The sequence below is a fragment of the Schistocerca piceifrons genome, chromosome 1, assembly GCF_021461385.2.
Source record: "Schistocerca piceifrons isolate TAMUIC-IGC-003096 chromosome 1, iqSchPice1.1, whole genome shotgun sequence".
NCBI classification, from domain to species: Eukaryota; Metazoa; Arthropoda; class Insecta; order Orthoptera; family Acrididae; genus Schistocerca; species Schistocerca piceifrons.
The window spans coordinates 837,052,433-837,070,524 of record NC_060138.1 but is presented as its reverse complement, the minus strand read 5'-3'; the positions used below and the strand labels follow the sequence as shown (position 1 = coordinate 837,070,524).

General features: G+C 41.8%; 1 protein-coding gene across 1 annotated transcript in view; it reads left to right on the top strand.

Annotated features, from left to right (window-relative positions):
* The window catches only part of LOC124775508 (probable cytochrome P450 49a1), a 148,323-nt gene that overhangs the window by 68,340 nt on the left and 61,891 nt on the right, over window positions 1-18,092 (top strand). The window contains exon 7 of the mRNA XM_047250344.1: window positions 7,037-7,208. Within this exon, the coding sequence (XP_047106300.1) occupies window positions 7,037-7,208 (172 nt within the window). The remainder of the gene's footprint in view (window positions 1-7,036; window positions 7,209-18,092) is intronic.

Sequence of the window (18,092 nt, the reverse complement as noted above, 5' to 3'; positions counted from 1 at the left end):
TCCATCGCAGTCTTTAACACTGGTAGCATGCCGCGACAGCGTGGACGTGAACCGTATGTGCAGTTGACGGACTTCGAGCGAGGGCGTATAGTGGGCATGCGGGAGGCCGGGTGGACGTACCGCCGAATTGCTCAACACGTGGGGCGTGAGGTCTCCACAGTACATCGATGTTGTCGCCAGTGGTCGGCGGAAGGTGTACGTGCCCGTCGACCTGGGACCGGTCCGCAGCGACGCACGGATGCACGCCAAGACCGTAGGATCCTACGCAGTGCCGTAGGGGACCGCACCGCCACTTCCCAGCAAATTAGGGACACTGTTGCTCCTGGGGTATCGGCGAGGACCATTCGCAACCGTCTCCATGAAGCTGGGCTACGGTCCCGCACACCGTTAGGCTGTCTTCCGCTCACGCCCCAACATCGTGCAGCCCGCCTCCAGTGGTGTCGCGACAGGCGTGAATGGAGGGACGAATGGAGACGTGTCGTCTTCAGCGATGAGAGTCGCTTCTGCCTTGGTGCCAATGATGGTCTATGCGTGTTTGGCGCCGTGCAGGTGAGCGCCACAATCAGGACTGCATACGACCGAGGCACACAGGGCCAACACCCGGCATCATGGTGTGGGGAGCGATCTCCTACACTGGCCGTACACCACTGGTGATCGTCGAGGGGACACTGAATAGTGCACGGTACATCCAAACCGTCATCGAACCCATCGTTCTACCATTCCTAGACCGGCAAGGAAACTTGCTGTTCCAACAGGACAATGCACGTTCGCATGTATCCCGTGCCACCCAACGTGCTCTAGAAGGTGTAAGTCAACTACCCTGGCCAGCAAGATCTCCGGATCTGTCCCCCATTGAGCATGTTTGGGACTGGATGAAGCGTCGTCTCACGCGGTCTGCACGTCCAGCACGAACGCTGGTCCAACTGAGGCGCCAGGTGGAAATGGCATGGCAAGCCGTTCCACAGGACTACATCCAGCATCTCTACGATCGTCTCCATGGGAGAATAGCAGCCTGCATTGCTGCGAAAGGTGGATATACACTGTACTAGTGCCGACATTGTGCATGCTCTGTTGCCTGTGTCTATGTGCCTGTGGTTCTGTCAGTGTGATCATGTGATGTATCTGACCCCAGGAATGTGTCAATAAAGTTTCCCCTTCCTGGGACAATGAATTCACGGTGTTCTTATTTCAATTTCCAGGAGTGTAATTAATTCCAATCCCAAAGAAAGCAGGTGTTGACAGATGTGAAAATTACCGAACTATCTGTTTAATAAGCCACGACTGCATAAAAAACGCGTATTCTTTACAGAGCACTCCGTCTTCAGGCCACAAGTGGCCCATCGGGACCACCCGACCGCCGTATCATCCTCAGTTGAGGATGCGGATAGGAGGGGCGTGTGGTCAGCACACCGCTCTCCCGGTCGTTATGATGGTTTTCTTTGACCGGAGCCGCTACTATTCGGTCGTGTAGCTTCTCAATTGGCATCACGAGGCTGAGTGCACCCCGAAAAATGGCAACAGCGCATGGAGGCTGGATGGTCACCCATCCAAGTGCCGACCACGCCCGACAGCGCTTAACTTCGGTGATCTCACGGGAACCCCTTGTATCCACTGTGGCAAGGCCGTTGCCGTATTCTTTACAGACGAATGGAATAACTGGTAGAAGCCGACCTCGGGGAAGATCAGTTTGGATTCCGTAGAAATGCTGGAACTCGTGAGGCAGTACTGACCCTACGACTTATCTTAGAAAATAGATTAAGGAAAGGTAAACCCACGTTTCTAGCATTTGTAAACTTGTAGAAAGCTTTTGACAATGTTGACTGGAATACTCTCTTTCGAATTATGAAGGTAGCAGGGGTAAAATACAGGGAGCGAAAGGCTATTTACAATTTGTACAGAAACCAGATGGCATTTATAAGAATCCAGGGGCATGATAGGGAAGCAGTGGTTGGGAAGGGAGTGAGACAGGGTTGCCTATCCCCGATGTTATTCAATCTGTATACTGAGAAAGCAGTAAAAGAAACAAAAGAAAAATTTGGAGTAGGAATTAAAATCCATGGAGAAGAAATTAAAACTTTGAGGTTCACCGATGACATTGTAATTCTGTCAGAGACAGCAAAGACCCTGGGAGAGCATATGAACGGAATGGGCAGTGTCTTTAAGGGAGGATATAAGATGAACATCAAAAAAAGCAAAACGAGGATAATGGAATGTAGTCGAATAAAATCGGGTGATGCTGCGGGAATTAGATTAGGAAATGACACGCTTAAAGTAGTAAATGAGTTTTGCTATTTGGGGAGCAAAATAACTGATGATGGTCGAAGTAGAGAGGATATAAAATGTAGACTGGCAATGGCAAGGAAAGCGTTTCTGAAGAAGAGAAATTTGTTAACATCGAGTATAGATTTAAGTGTCAGGAAGTTGTTTCTGAAAGTATTTGTATGGAGTGTAGCCATGTATGGAAGTGAAACGTGGACGATAAATAGTTTAGACAGGAAGAGAATAGAAGCTTTCGAAATGTGGTGCTACAGAACAATGCTGAAGATTAGATGGGTAGATCACATAACTAATGAGGAGGTATTGAACAGAATTGGAGAGAAGAGAAATTTGTGGCACAACTTGACTAGAAGAAGGGACCGGTTGGTAGGGCATATTCTGAGGCATCAAGGGATCACCAATTTAGTATTGGAGGGCAGCGTGGAGGGTAAAAATCGTAGAGGGAGACCAAGAGATGAATACACTAAGCAGATTCAGAAGGATGTGGGTTGCAGTAAGTACTGGGAGATGAAGAAGCTTGCACAGGATAGAGTAGCATGGAGAGCTGCTCCAAACCAGTCTCTGGACTGAAGACCACAACAACATCTGAATACGCATGTCTATACCACTTTCTTTGGCGCTTCAGTGTAGTTTCTGCGTTAAAAACTTCATACCGACTATACAGCGAATTTACGTGTATTGCTGCCTGTAGGAATGACCATTACATGGAATAATCAAAGAATAGTGCTGTAGGGGACGCCCACTCCCGGGCTGGAAACCCTTACTGTTTTGTCAGGATGGAGGCCGAGGAACGTGTTTCACATCATCACAGGCAATAAAACAAAATCAAATGTTATTTCTTTTATTCCTCAGAATACATCCTGTCGCCGCGCCTTCCGCGGTGCCTGGTGGCTACATAAGCTGGATGGAATCTTCCGAATCCATAGGCAGACTCAGGCCTGCCTAAGATTGCTGCATCAGCTGTGGGCGCAGTCGGGTGACTCGGAGTGTGACGGGTTCCCTGCCGGTACGTTCGGAAGGTGCTTGCCCTCTGCCGGTCTGCTATGGAGTTCGGATAAGACATTGATAGCGACTCGTGTGTGTTTAGTTCGCATGCCGTCCTGTGAGTACTCTGCCCTTCTCACGTCATTGCCCACATTGTCCCATCAGATGGACTGTAATGTCAAATACTGTGATATGTTGAATGCTCATCCTGGTCCACCTGTCTCATACGCCGTCTGTCCTGAACGATGCTAGAGTTTCAGAGCTGGAATGGTGTTGGTAGACTCGTGGACTACCCATCAGTGGCGGCTTTTGTACTGGATGCTGATTCATCGTCATCTTTTTCTATGGATCGTTGTTCGTCAGAGGCAGGAACAGTACGACCAATACTGGAACAATCTCACACAAGATGTTACAATACAATATTCGGAGAATCGAGTGCGAACGACGTGAATGTCACCAACCTCATTGATCGACTGTAGTGGTGTGGAGAATTTATGGTGTCGACGAGTGGTTTTACTGTACGATGTAATTTATAATGACTGAATCGGTCTCACTCATCATGAGCGGTCTCCAGCTCTGCTGTCAATTTGTTTGAGTGTCATAACTGCTTCGTAAAAACCTTGACAGCTATTTCTGCGTCCTATCTAGTGATTCTTACGTAATGTTACGAGAATAACGGAGGTAGTTTGATCTGCACTTGCCGTACATTTTTCTGCTATGGACTGACACACAGAAGTACTGATGCCACATTCTTGGTGACTGACTAACCGTGTCGAAATGTTTACTCATAGTGGCTGGCTCGTTTTGATACGTCCGTGTGCTTGAACAATGTCGGGCTGTAGCGACTTAGAAAATTTTTCTCTCCCCTGATCCCTTACGACCTTGATACGTAACAGTACAATCCCCTCAGTACATAATATTGTCGTTCCATTACTGGAGTTCTAGCTTCTGGAAAATATTTCCATCTGTACCTTTGAAGTAAACGTTTTAGTACTATTCAGCTTCTCAACAGTCACCTTCACGAGCTTGTGTTATTCATTTCACTGGTTGTTGTGCTAGCAAATCGTACTTGAATTTTACTCTCTGTCTCCAATCGTCGGTGATTAAAAATGGTTACCCTGAAGCAATGATGGTGTTCGAATTAAGGTTGTTTTTCAAATATTAAACGCGTGTCCCGCTATACAGTGTGTCCCAGGAGGAATGGTCAGTGTTCCGGGGTATGACAGAAACGATCATTTAAAGCAAAAAGCTTCACTTACGGACATATGCCCTATTCCGAATTGCTTCTGTGATACAACACGTTTAAAGTACACTATTATTCATTTTCTGTATTATTCAATGCAATGTCATGTTTACATACGTACAAATGGCTCTGAGCACTATCGGACTTAACTGCTGTGGTCATCAGCCCCCTAGAACTTAGAACTACTTAAACCTAGATAACCTAAGGACATCACACACATCCATGCCCGAGGCAGGATTCGAACCTGCGACCGTAGCGGTCACGCGGCACATACGTACAACAGTTACTAAACATTACATCATGCCTTTTACAAAGTATCAATTGAAAATTACGTACGTATTTTAACACATACACCTATAAGTATCGCACAAGTCCCATTATCACTGTTATACAGTTCACAATAAATCTGAAAATATCTCGCCGTCAACTTATTTGTGCAGCCTTGGAAGAACAAGATGTGTTGCTTGCATGAGTACCTCTACACATTCCCTAATGAGGGTAGCAGCGACCATTATGCGACCAAGCTGTACATCTCGCGTTTTCATCTTTCTTTTGTACACCTCAGACTTCATCCAACCCCATAAACATAAATCTTCTGCCGTAAGGTCTGACGATCTTGGTGGCCATTTAATTGTACTGACGCAACCAATCCAGCGAATAGGGTAAGTGCGGTTGAGATGTTCCTTCATACGCCTGGTAAAATGTGGAAGGGATCCATCGTGCTGGAAGAACATTGCAGTCTGCGTGGCCAAAGGAACGTTCTCAAGGTGTTCAAGAAATTAACTTCCAAAACAGTGCAAGTAATTCTGTATCATGATTCGCTCTTCTAAAATGACTGAACACTCGTATCTGCATGTTGCCATTCATACACTTTAAGTGTGTTCTGTCTCGGAAGACATTTGGAATAGAGCGCATGCCAATGCGAAGTTTTTTGCATCAAATGACCGTTCCTGTGTATCTTTGAATTTGACCTCTTGTGACACTGTGTACAACCATAAGAATGAATCTACGTTGTTCATCAATTTCATGGTGATGCTAAATGCACATGGACGTTATCTTCAGGTGTAGCGATCAAAGCTACGAATGCTGATCCAGTTTTAATGTTCGGAAGCGACCCGCCATATGGCTGAATTATATCCGTGGTATCCGCAAGTGGCACTGCTGGTCTTGCCTCGTTCTCTTCTGGCGACACGCCCTCTGACATTCGGCTCAGGCAATTTTCTCCAGTTACATGGGAAGTTATGCCTTGGGTGATGCAACACTCACACTGACCTAAGTCAACTGGATGATCAGCTATACGTCTGTTATGGATCTATTCATACACTGACGAGCAAAGACATTATGACCACGTCCTTGGTAGTCCACCTTTGGAACGTGACAGGTTCTTGGTGTGCCTGTGGAAGTATTTGGCGCAAGATGTCTACGCACAGGTCACGCAGTTCCTGTAATTTACGGGCTGGTGGGTTGTGGGCACGGAGCTGACATCCGACAGCGTCCCAGATTACGTCAGTTGGTTGGCGAATACATCGACTTGAGCTGACTCTCATGCTCCCTAAATCTCTGTAGCATGATTTTGGCCTTGGGACGTCGAGAGCTGTCCTGATGGAAGATGCCATTGTCCTCGGATAAGACCAGAATCATGAAGGGACGCAGGTGGTCCACAACAGTGTTAACGCAAACCACAGTTGTCAAGACGCCTTTCATTACCAGCACAGGCCTCATGGAAGTCCAGGTGAATTTCCCCCATTATACAATACTGTCCCCACCAGCCTGCATCCGTGATGATGTGGGTGATTTCGAGCAGCCGTTCACCTTGAAGATGGCATGTCTGGATACGACCATGGGCCTGTCGTAGCAAGAAACGTGATTCGGTACGAACAGTTGACACGTTTCGTAGAACCACGGTGCAAACTCGACAATGCCACTTCAGCTGTAGTTGAAGATGTTGTTGGTTCGACATGGGAACGTGTACTGTTCGTCCGCTGCAAAGCCCTATGTTTAATAATGAACCCAAAACAGTGCGCTCAGAAACACTTGAGCTTCACATCTATCGTCACATCTGCCACAGATCGCCATCCATCCTGGTTTACAAAGTAGACAAGCCTCCGACCTCCACATTCTCTGGTCAGTCGTGGACGTCCATCACCTCGTCACCTGCTCGTGGTTTCTCCGTCCTTCAACCACTTTTCATTCATGCTCACGGCAGTAGCGCGCGAACGACTGACCAGTTTCGTCGTTTCCGTGATGTTCTTTCCAAGGGCCTTAGCAGTTGACACTTTATCGTAGTCGCTTATGTCAGTGGATCTCCCCATTAGCATCCCATATCGTCCAAAGAATGATTACCATTCGTTTCCGTTCCACTTTTATCGTTTCCTATGCGCGTCAAATGGCCACAGCGTTACCAAGTGCATTCATTCTCGTGATAGGTAGTGATCATAAAATTTTGGCTCATGTGTGTATCAGCAGCAGTCATACTGTGTGTGTGTCTGTGTCTGTTACGTCATTTTATAACTTGTTCTCTTTACATTTCAGTGTGTGTCTGAAATATATAAACGAGGCTATAGAGAGGATAAGGGACACGCCTGGCAGTGAAGACAGGGCCGATGGGGAGAAGTCCATTATCGAGAAAATACTGGAGAAGACTTCAGATCCGAAAGTGGCTGCCATCCTGGCGCTGGATATGCTTCTCGTCGGCGTCGATACTGTGAGTATTAAGTACATTCCTATACTGACACATAATTCTTTTCAATCTAGATTTCAAATTAGATGAAATGAAGATCTGTTTTCGTTTTTGACCCAGTATGTCCCTCAGCGTCGAATTTTTCAGCAACTGGACATATTTATGAAGCAAGAAACAGTCATCATTTAACCATATAATATATCACGCAGAGTTGAATGATCACACGAACAACTGTTTAGGGTTCAAACTTTACAGTGTTTCCAAAAATGAAGAAAACGAAGAGAAAATGTATTCTGTACTGTTTCCAGAGCAACGATACTAGGTATGAAAGTGTGTTGTTGTTGTTGTGGTCTTCAGTCCTGAGACTGGTTTGATGCAGCTCTCCATGCCACCCTATCCTGTGCAAGCTTCTTCATCTCCCAGTACTTACTGCAACCCACATCCTTCTGAATCTGCTTAGTGTATTCATCTCTTGGTCTCCCTCTACGATTTTTACCCTCCACGCTGCCCTCCAATACTAAATTGGTGATCCCTTGATGCCTCAGAACATGTCCTACCAACCGATCCCTTCTTCTGGTCAAGTTGTGCCGCAAACTTCTCTTCTCCTCAATTCTATTCAATACTTCATCATTAGTTATGTGATCTACCCATCTAATCTTCAGCATTCTTCTGTAGCACCACATTTCGAAAGCTTCTATTCTCTTCTTGTCCAAACTATTTATCGTCCATGTTTCACTTCCATACATGGCTGCACTCCATACAATTACTTTCAGAAACGACTTCCTGACACTTAAATCTATACTCGATGTTAACAAATTTCTCTTCTTCAGAAACGCTTTCCTTGCCATTGCCAGTCTGCATTTTATATCTTCTCTACTTCGACCATCATGAAATCGGAATTTCCCTATGGATTGTGCTAGCCGTCAGTGTAGGGCCCGTAAGACGACGTTTGCAGCGCCATCTGCTTCCTATAACGGCTGACGACGAATGTCGACACACAGTAACAACCCAAGCTCCATACATCGGTATCTCTTTCAAACCCGTAAACATGTCGAGTTTTGTGCCTACGAACTATCATTTGCAGACAGCATTGGATTTTCTGTTATCATTTGAAGAAAATTGCTGCAGAATCGCATCGAATGCTTGTCGAAGCTTTCGGCGAACATGCTCTTGAGAAAACACAGTGTTTCCAGTGCTTCAAAAATTCAAAAGTGGTGATTTTGAAGTGAGAAGCGACGAGCGCAGGAAACCACCGAAAAAGTTTGAAGACAACGAATTGCAGGCCTTATTGGATGGACATGATACTCAACAGGAACTGGCAGAACAATTGAACGTGACGCAGAAAGCCATTTCTCTTCTGTTGAAAGCTATGAGAAAGGCGCAGAAAGTGGGAAAATGGATCCGCAAAGATTGAATGAAAGACAGCAAGCAAATCGAAAGAGTACTTGTGACTGCTGCTCGTCAGATACAAAGTAAATTCGTTTCTCCATCGAATAGTGACAGGTGATAAAAAAAATGCGTGTATTTTGAGTATCCTAAGCGTAGTAACTCATGGGTGAATCCAGCAAACCATCGGCATCCACTGCAAGACCAAATTGCTCTGGAAAGAAGACAATGCTCTGTGTTTGGTGAGATCAGAAGCCTGTCATCTATTATGAGATGCTAAATCCTGGTGAAACCGTTATCACTAATCCCTACCAACAGGATATGACCTATTTAACTCGAGCATCACGTGAAAAACGACCGGAATATGGAAAAAGGCAACACAGTCATATTGCTCCGTGATAACGCCCCATCACACACAGCAAAGCGGGTCGGGGAAACGATCGAGGCGTTCAGTTGGGAAATACTGGGGCGTGGGGCTTCTTCTCCAGACTTGGCTCCGTCAGATTATCATCTGTTTGCTTCGCTGGGACAAGCTGTCGCTGAACAACGCTTCAATTCGTATGAAAATATACGAAAATGGCTCGCTGAATAGTTCGCTTCAAAAGAAGAACTATTTTTTTCTTTTCATTTTGGCGTGGGATTCATTGCCCGCCGGACAGGTGGGAGAAATGTGTAAATAGCAATGGAGATAATTTTGAACAAAATATTGTTTATCAGTATCAAACAACAGACGTGTTATTATTGCAACCAAATATCGGTTTCGTACTTCCATACCTGGTAAGTTCTTTATATTAACGAATTGCATAAGCGAGACATTTTACATGCAGTCACGCTATTTTAATTCGGCTCTGAAATTCATTGCTACAAATTATTCTTACAGATATTCATTCTGTGTTAATTTACACAATCGTTACTTGTGGTGCTGAAAAGAATTTTTCATAATTTATTTTAAAACCCATGATGTGGAAAAAATATCAAATGATCGCCCTTCGAAAACCAGGTAGAAACCTGGAACCTCCTGGCAGATTAAAACTGTGTGAGAGCTGCAGGAGAGCTTCTGTAAAGTTTGGAAGGTAGGGGACGAGGTACTGGCAGAAGTAAAGCTGTGAGGACGGCGCGTGAGTCGTGCTTGGATAGCTCAGTCGGTAGAGCACTTGCCCGCGAAAGGCAAAGGCCCCGTTCGAGTCTCGGTCCGGCACACAGTTTTAATCTCCCAGGAAGTTTCATATCAGCGCACACTCCGCTGCAGAGTGAAAATCTCATTCTGGAAGGTAGAAACCTCTCTGTATCTAAAACATAGAGACTTGTATCGTAGCTACCTCTGAAACGTCCCCTTTCAACAATTTTACAGGACTGTGCTTAACCTGACACACAATATTTTTAGCGCAACGCAATCTGACTTTCAAAATTCCCTACAAAACAATGGCCCTGACTAACATTTAACTATACCTTTCACAAATCACTTACCTCACAAAAATCTTCGCTGCTCAAGCTACTGCAATACAGCGAGCGCCACTACTGCCAGCTAAATAAAAGATTCAAACTATGGAAGGCACTAACTACTGATAGGGATAGTTAGCAAATGAAAGATATTAATAGAGAACGAACAATGTATTTACCTTGATATCATCACAAGTCATAATATATATATCAGTTCATGACAAATTACAAACCTCCGCCATCTCTCTCCCCACATCCACCACTGCTGGCGGCTCACTTCCAACTGCGCAACGCTACGCGCTGTTCACAGCCAGCTGCCGCTGCCCAACACTACAATGGCAGACAACAATGCAAACTAGCCACAGACTGCACACAGCACAGCCAGTGATTTTCATATTGAGCGCTACGTAACGTTGCCAATAAGAAAACGTAAACAGCCTACTTACATAGAGAAAACATAAACAGCCTACTTACATAGCCCCCATGCTCCCCACAAAAATTTTACAAAATATTTTTTGGGCAGTGGCCAATAATGATTTGATAAAATTTTTCATAATTACAATAACAAACATGTCAAATGCACACACTTATTGATACAATGTTGGTCAAAAGCTAAAATTGTCTCACAGTCCATAAAGACAGTCCTAATCGCACATAACAGTAGAATAGCAGTGTTCTTCTCAAAGTCTGAGCAGTAAAAGAAAATGCACACGGAAGTAGTGGATTTCCATGCAGTCTTGAAGAAGTAGTGTTGTCCTTCCAATGGAAAGACAGTGCTGACTCTCGACATGCAGACAGGTAATGGGCCACAACAGAGCAAACCCACAGCAGAGTCATTCGAAATTTTGAAGAGTATTGGTAGGTAGGTCATCACAGAGCAGACCCACTGTAGTCCTGGTAGAGAGTATGGTATTGGTGGGCCACCAGAGGTGCAGACCCACTGCAGTCCTTGTAGAAATAATGGTATTGATGGATCATCAAAGATGTAGACCCACTGTAGTCCTTGTAGAAATAATGGCGTTGGTGGGTCATCATAGATGCAGACTCACTGTAGTCCTTGTAGAGATAGCCAGCAGCCATCTGTTGTGACTGTGCAGGTGCACAATCACCACTGAAGAGTCTTGCGGAGAATATAGCAAGTCCATAAACCACCACTTGTGCACTCACAAAGTTTTTGGAATTGTCCTTAGAACCAGCAATGCTGTTATCCAGTCCCTTGCTGAATTATTAACACACTTGCAAACACTAACAGTCCCTACTTCTCACATATTGTCCATATACTATGACCAACAGAAACGTGTGCAGTGAAATGTAACTAACAAGTTAATAATGTCATGAACTGGTGACAATTACAATTTTATAACATAAGAATACAATTACAAAGGTACAAAATACATCATTAAAAACATAATAATACAGATAACATTTGTAGTACAGGCTTCACAAAAGAATAGAAATAAACATATACATGAGTGTTACAAAAATAGTGACATAAGTACATACATAAAATAATGAGAATAGTTTTCGAAACATTAATTTCACACATGAACATTGAAACAGAACAGAATTGTAAACAACTTTACAAAGAAAATAACATATTATTAATGCAACTTATATTTGAGGATAACAGTATTCCTCCTCATAGTGAATATAGCTTAGTATTAGAAGAGAAAAAAATTCTATGAAACAGTACACAGAGACAGGAAGAAAACAAATACTCAAGGGTACACAAACACATAGTGGGATAACACCAATAGGAAAGGACAGGGTTCGTTTTCAGTGTAACATTTGGTACTGCAGTCCAACCCAAAACTTCATATATCTTCCCTCTTATTTCATCCTTTGTTTCCACCAAAAAAAAATTCTATCTAAGCATGCTTTCTGTATTTATATGTTCACACATTTCTTACCTCAACATTTATTTCCAAGAAAATCCTACCTAAACCTGTTTTCTCAATGCATTTCTTCCAATTCATCGCAACTCATTCTCTTAGAGGCTACCCCCTCTTAAGCTAACTTAAATCTACTGAGCTCAGATGCTAAACTAAGGGACGAGGCAATGCAGCATCACATAACAATTAATATAAACAGCAATTACCAAAAAATTGGAAAATTGCAAAGCAAGCTACCGTAAATCTAAATTAACAGATAAAATGCAAAATTACAACTAATATGAGCCAATGAGCAGCAACAAAAAAAAATCAGTTGTAAAACTGGCTTAACAGAGTAATGTAATGTGAAATTTAGTAGCACTATGCCTGGCAAACAGCAACAGCAACTTATACCTAAACATGACATAACTCAAGAAGAAAAAATATTACAGTAAAAACAACAATGCAGATAAGGGAAATGTATATTCACATCTTAATGTCTATGTAATTAAAGTGGTGCACCACAAGAAGTTATTCTACCAAAAAGTTACCAATTACTTGAAAAGAAAATTATGAATGCAGTTACTAGTTCCTTCTTATTGTTCTTTCCTTTCCAAGTGCTCCTTTTTTAAAGAATGTGGATCATAAAATAATTATTTAATAGATCTGTTGACAGAAAGTGTTCACATTAGCAAATGCATTTCATTTTATAAAAGCAATGCTGCAACACAGCTGGAAACCAGATATCAAGTGAAATAAGCAATTACGCAAACCAAAGCATAAAAACATCATTCAATAGTCATGTGGCATTTCGTAAGTCAGTAGCTCTCAACTCTCATAGAAAGACACTTGTCATTATCAGGTTTGCAGATGTACGAATATTTCCCATCAATTCATAAGCATTTCAGCAATTAGCACAAAGTGCGAGTAAATATGTTTTCAAGTAACGAGGGTGTCGCATGAGCGATGAAAGGCACACCCTAATGGCTTGTTCTCCAGGTGTTTTCCTGTGCTCTGAAAGGCACGCGCTAATGGCTTTTTCTCCAGGCGTCTGACACAGCTGGGTGCCCACGACGCATTATGTGTAGGTGGTCCGTTAACTTTCTTACGGAAATATTTACGACAGCAGTTTCCGCTACAGAGACAGTCGCATATAAAGATATTTCACAGGTCAAGAATATGCGTTACAAATCTGTAGAAACAAAATGCTATTGATATAACAGTGTCCAAAAAAAATTTTCGTCTGCATTGTAATACATTCACGCATTTACGCACATTTCATAACTCTTAAAGTACGATTCTTGGTTTCCAACAACCTTTTCCACAAATCAGAGTCCCTAAACACTACTCATTATTCCTTACCTCATTATACATAAACATATTCGTCGACACTTCTTCAATATTTCATCATGAGAAATACGTAGCATAATAAACATTCCTCAACAACATAATACACATCGTCGTCGTAATAATAACATCATAACACCTCAGTCAAATCTCAAAATCGTCGTAACTTCCTCCAATAATTTCCAAGCCTAAAAAAATTCTCTGCTCATGTCAAAAGTGTCAGCTGCCTCAAACGTACTTTAAAAATCATGAATCCATACCAAATACATCATTCAAAGCTCTCATAGTATCACAATGGTTCCAAAAAAAAACATGAACAGTTTACAAAGTACAGACAAAATACAGTTTCATAAGTGTGAAGTTATCCAACTGTGTAATTACGTAAACATCTGTCACTGATATAGTAAAATAAATGTTTGTCTCTCTCAGTTAAATGATCAGATAGCTGTGTAATTTGTGTGTTAGAGAAATATGGTACCGATGTGTAAAGTTGTATAAGCAAATACCATATTAGCTAGGGTTCCTTGTGGTTGCCACACACATGGTACACAAAGTAGGGATGTACCCCCCTGAGGATAAATGTAATTATACCCTCAGGTGTTACAAATTACAGCAATGGAATGAAATGTATCACGGAAAACTTTCTTTGTAATTAAAAAATCTTTGAAAATAAGTGTTTTAAGTATAAGATTAATCACTCAAATGCGTGTCCTGTAGCGCTAAATGCGCGTCTTGCTGTAAGATAATTCTGTGGAACTGTCGTAGTTATCGTCCTCTGTAAGCAAAGTTCTGCTAAAGTCAATGTACTTACCTCATGATACACAAAAGTGAAATGCTTTACGTATAGATATCTTAGTTATTACGCTTATTGCCGTGATGAGGAAAGTACTGTACAGTAACGTATTGTTATGCCACGAAAAAGGCTGTCTCATTGTTGCTATACCACAAAAGTTACTACTAAAACATGTTTTTCTTCCTAGAAGAATTCAGAAAACTGTGCAGATATAAAACAGATACACTGCAAAAGCAACATTGTAAATTGTCACTCATTAGTAGCGTCGTGATAAAAATCGTGTAGCTGTCACATAAACTAACCTCTGTGTCATCTGGTATCTCTCAGAAAGTACTTTAAATCCGGAATGTATTTTCAAGTAAACCAAAATGTTGCATTAAAATCTCATTAGCAGTACTGGTAAATGTTCTAATCGTACAACTAACAAGCAAGAATGTACACACACAATTACACTGTGTCGTCTGTTCGCAATAACAATGCATTCGTAATTTCTGTTTAAATAATTTCTCTTGGTTCTTGGCTGGATATTGAACTTCAAACATTGTTGCATGGTAACAGTTTCTAAAGCATACTAGTAACGTGAAGTGAAACGTTTTATGGCAAAGACAAAGTTAAAAGGCAGATTATTTGTCAATAAATGGTTTTACATGAGAAATGTGGTGTAAACCTTTACTCTTCCTAGTACGCAGAGTTTCAACTTCAACGCAATTATCATGTGGTATACGTCGGATTCTGTAAGGTCCATTGTAAACTAGAAAGAATTTGTGACTCAAGTGTTTCTTCTTATGTGACAATGAATGAGCTTTAATGAGAACTTTCTGACCAATATACAACTTCTTTGCATTTGCTTTACCGTGTAGTTTTCTCCTTTTGTCTGCTGCAGATTTTATATTTTTAAGAGCCAAATCAATTATGTCTTTGTGTCGAAGTTTACGTGTATTCGGGAAAGGTACAAGCTCTCTGATTCTGTTCGGTGGTTCTTCATTCTTCAGTACAAGAGTAGGTGGTAAAGCAGTGGAGTCGTGAGGCATTTCATTCAGCACGTTTTGAAATAAGTGTAAATATCTGTCCCAATGCTGATGCTTTCTGTGACAATAAAGTCTACAAAGCTTATTGATTTCTTTCATAATCCGTTCGGAGGGGTTACAATGTGGTGAGTACAATGAAATAAAAACAGGTTTGATTTTATGGTTGCGAAGCATACGTGACCAAACAGCAGATCTGAATTGCGGTCCGTTATCTGAAATGACTTTGCTAACGTGTCCAACTTCACGTAAGAAATTTTTAACAAAGGCGTTGGATACAGACCGTCCAGTGGCTTTACGTAACGGTGTGAAAGAAACAAATTTTGAAGTAAGTTCAACAGCGACTAGAACGTACGAAAATCCATTAGATGTTCTGACAAGCGGTCCCAAGAGATCAACAGCCGCAAATTCTTTTAATTTAGAAGGAATAATAGGAAACAACGGAGCACGATGTGAGACAGTAGATGGTTTCGCCTTTTGACAAAGTTTACAAATAGACAAGACTCTTCGAATTCTTTTTTCCATATTGTTAAAATAACAAGTCGTTCGAAGAATATGATAACATTTTCGTGGGCCAAAATGTGCGTAGCTGAAATGAATGTACCAAATGAGCTTATTAACAAAATCGTCTGGAATGCAAAGTACCCATAGCTTGTCATCAACAGTGCAGCGTTTGAAGAGTATGTTGTTTCTAACCAGGTAATAATGCCGAATCTGTGTGTGTGTCTTTTCATGCCATTTGCTCTTGATGTCCTTCCAAATCGGATCTTTATCTTGTTCATGAGCAATGTCCTTTAAAGATGTGGTGATGAAGTTTTCAAAGGCGACTTTCTGAATGTAAAGAATACTGAAATTTTTCTGGAGGTTGCCTTCTGTGGTACTTTTCTCAAGCCCAGCCGGTGCGCGTGACAGTGCGTCCGCAACAATGTTCTCCTTGCCGGGAATGTAGACTATAGTGAAGCGGAATTCTTGCAGAAACAATGCCCAACGTTTTAACCTGTCATGATTTAATTTTGAAGACATAAGAAATTGTAATGCACGATGATCACTGTATACTTTTACGTGCTTACCAGAAAGAAAGAAACGGAATTTGTTAAATGCCCAAACGATAGCTAAAGCTTCTAATTCAGTAACGGAATAATTTTTTTCAGATTTTGTTAGCACTCGGCTAGCAAAAGCAATGGTTTTCTGAATGGTAGTGTCATTTTCTATGGCTTCTTGAAATAAATGGGCACCAAGACCGACTTTAGAAGAATCCGTGCTAAGGCAGAAATCTTGTGACAGATCTGGATGAGCTAAGATTGGCGCGTGAAGTAACGCTTCTTTCAAAGAATTGAATTCCAACTGTGCTTGTTCGTCCCAGTTCCAAATAGTATTTTTTCCAGTGAGAGAACAAAGTTTTGGTGTAGCTAGAATTTGCATATTCAGAAAACGACGGTAAAAATTTACGAGACCTAGAAAACTGCGGACTTGTCTTTTTGTGGATGGCACTGGAATGGCTCTGATTGCTTCTAACTTTTCAGGATCCGGCTGAATGCCTTCAGAAGAAATAATATGTCCCAAAAACCTCACCTTTGACCTACCGAATTCAGACTTTTCCAAGTTAACTGTAATTCCAGATTCTGCAAAAATATGTAACACGCTGTTGAGGATGCGATTGTGTTGTTCCCATGAGGCTTCTGCTATCAGAATATCGTCTACATATAAGGTGATGTGACGTTTTAAGAACTCAGGTAATATGGAATTTAGCCCGCGAATGAATGCTGCCGAAGAAATGTTCAAACCAAAGGGAAGTTTCCGAAACTGATAACAAACGCCGAAACAAAGGAAAGCTGTGTATTTTCTACATTCTGGATGAAGTTCGATCTGATAAAAGCTGGATCTGAGATCAATGGAAGACAACACTTTTACACCATTAAAATTTTGTAGAAGTTCTTCTAACGTTTGCGGCCTGTCTGTTTCAGGAATAATGATCGTATTGATTTGTCTCGAATCTAAGACAAGCCTGATCGATCCATTTTTCTTCTCAACAACATGTAATGGATTGTTGTATGAGCTTACTGCAGGCTCAATAATGCCCTCATTAAGCATAGATTGTATTTCTGTTCTAACACGGTCCCTATAATGCGCCGGAATTACGTATGGTCTAACACAAAATTTAGTATGCTCACGAACACGAAATTGGTATTGAAATCCCTTGATTGTTCCTGTTTTGTGAGTAAAAACTGTGGAATGTGCTTGTAAAATCTCAAAAAGGTCTTGCCTATCATTGTCATTACAATTCTCAATTGTTTGAATTTTATTCTGAATTAACTTATTAGTGTCAAATGCGCCGTCGATATCATCCCTGTCAGTACTTGCAGAGTGATTGTTAGTGTCTAGTTCCGTAGAAAAGTCCGAACTGTTGTCTAACTGAAGGTAAAGCCGATTAATTTCCTCGTCATGGTTTGAGAGCCAATCTTCAAATTTCAAAGCTATTGACTTACCTTCTTTTTCTAAACTTATTTCAGCATCGTGAAAGTTTAAGATTGCTTTGTATTCATTCAAAAAGTCTACTCCCAATATAATTTCCGTCGACAATAATGGAACAATGAGAAAGTTCATAGAGAAGCTGTGGCTTTGACAAAAGAATTCTAAATTGGTTTGTTGGCGTACATCTACACTTTTTCCAAAGATTGCACCTTGTAATTTAATCTCACGTAACGGAAGTGTGGGGCAATCGTTCGATTTGTTGCATTTGCTAAAGGCTGTTTCACTGATTACTGAAATGGGACTGCCAGAGTCAAGTACTGCCGTAAATTTTACGTCATTTACTGTAATGTGAATCACAGGATATGCAATGTTGTTATGTTTTACGTCGTGTTCTTGTAGTAAAATGTCCCTAATGTCTTCCATTTTTACGTAATTACTAGCTACGGCAGCTGCGTCGTTAGTTTCATACGTGCGTTTTGTGGCTGCCTGCGGTATGAGTCATTGCCTATTGTCTCTTTGTTGGCGCGCGTCGTTATTGGGATTTGGAGACCTAACTTCTACAAATTCACCGTGA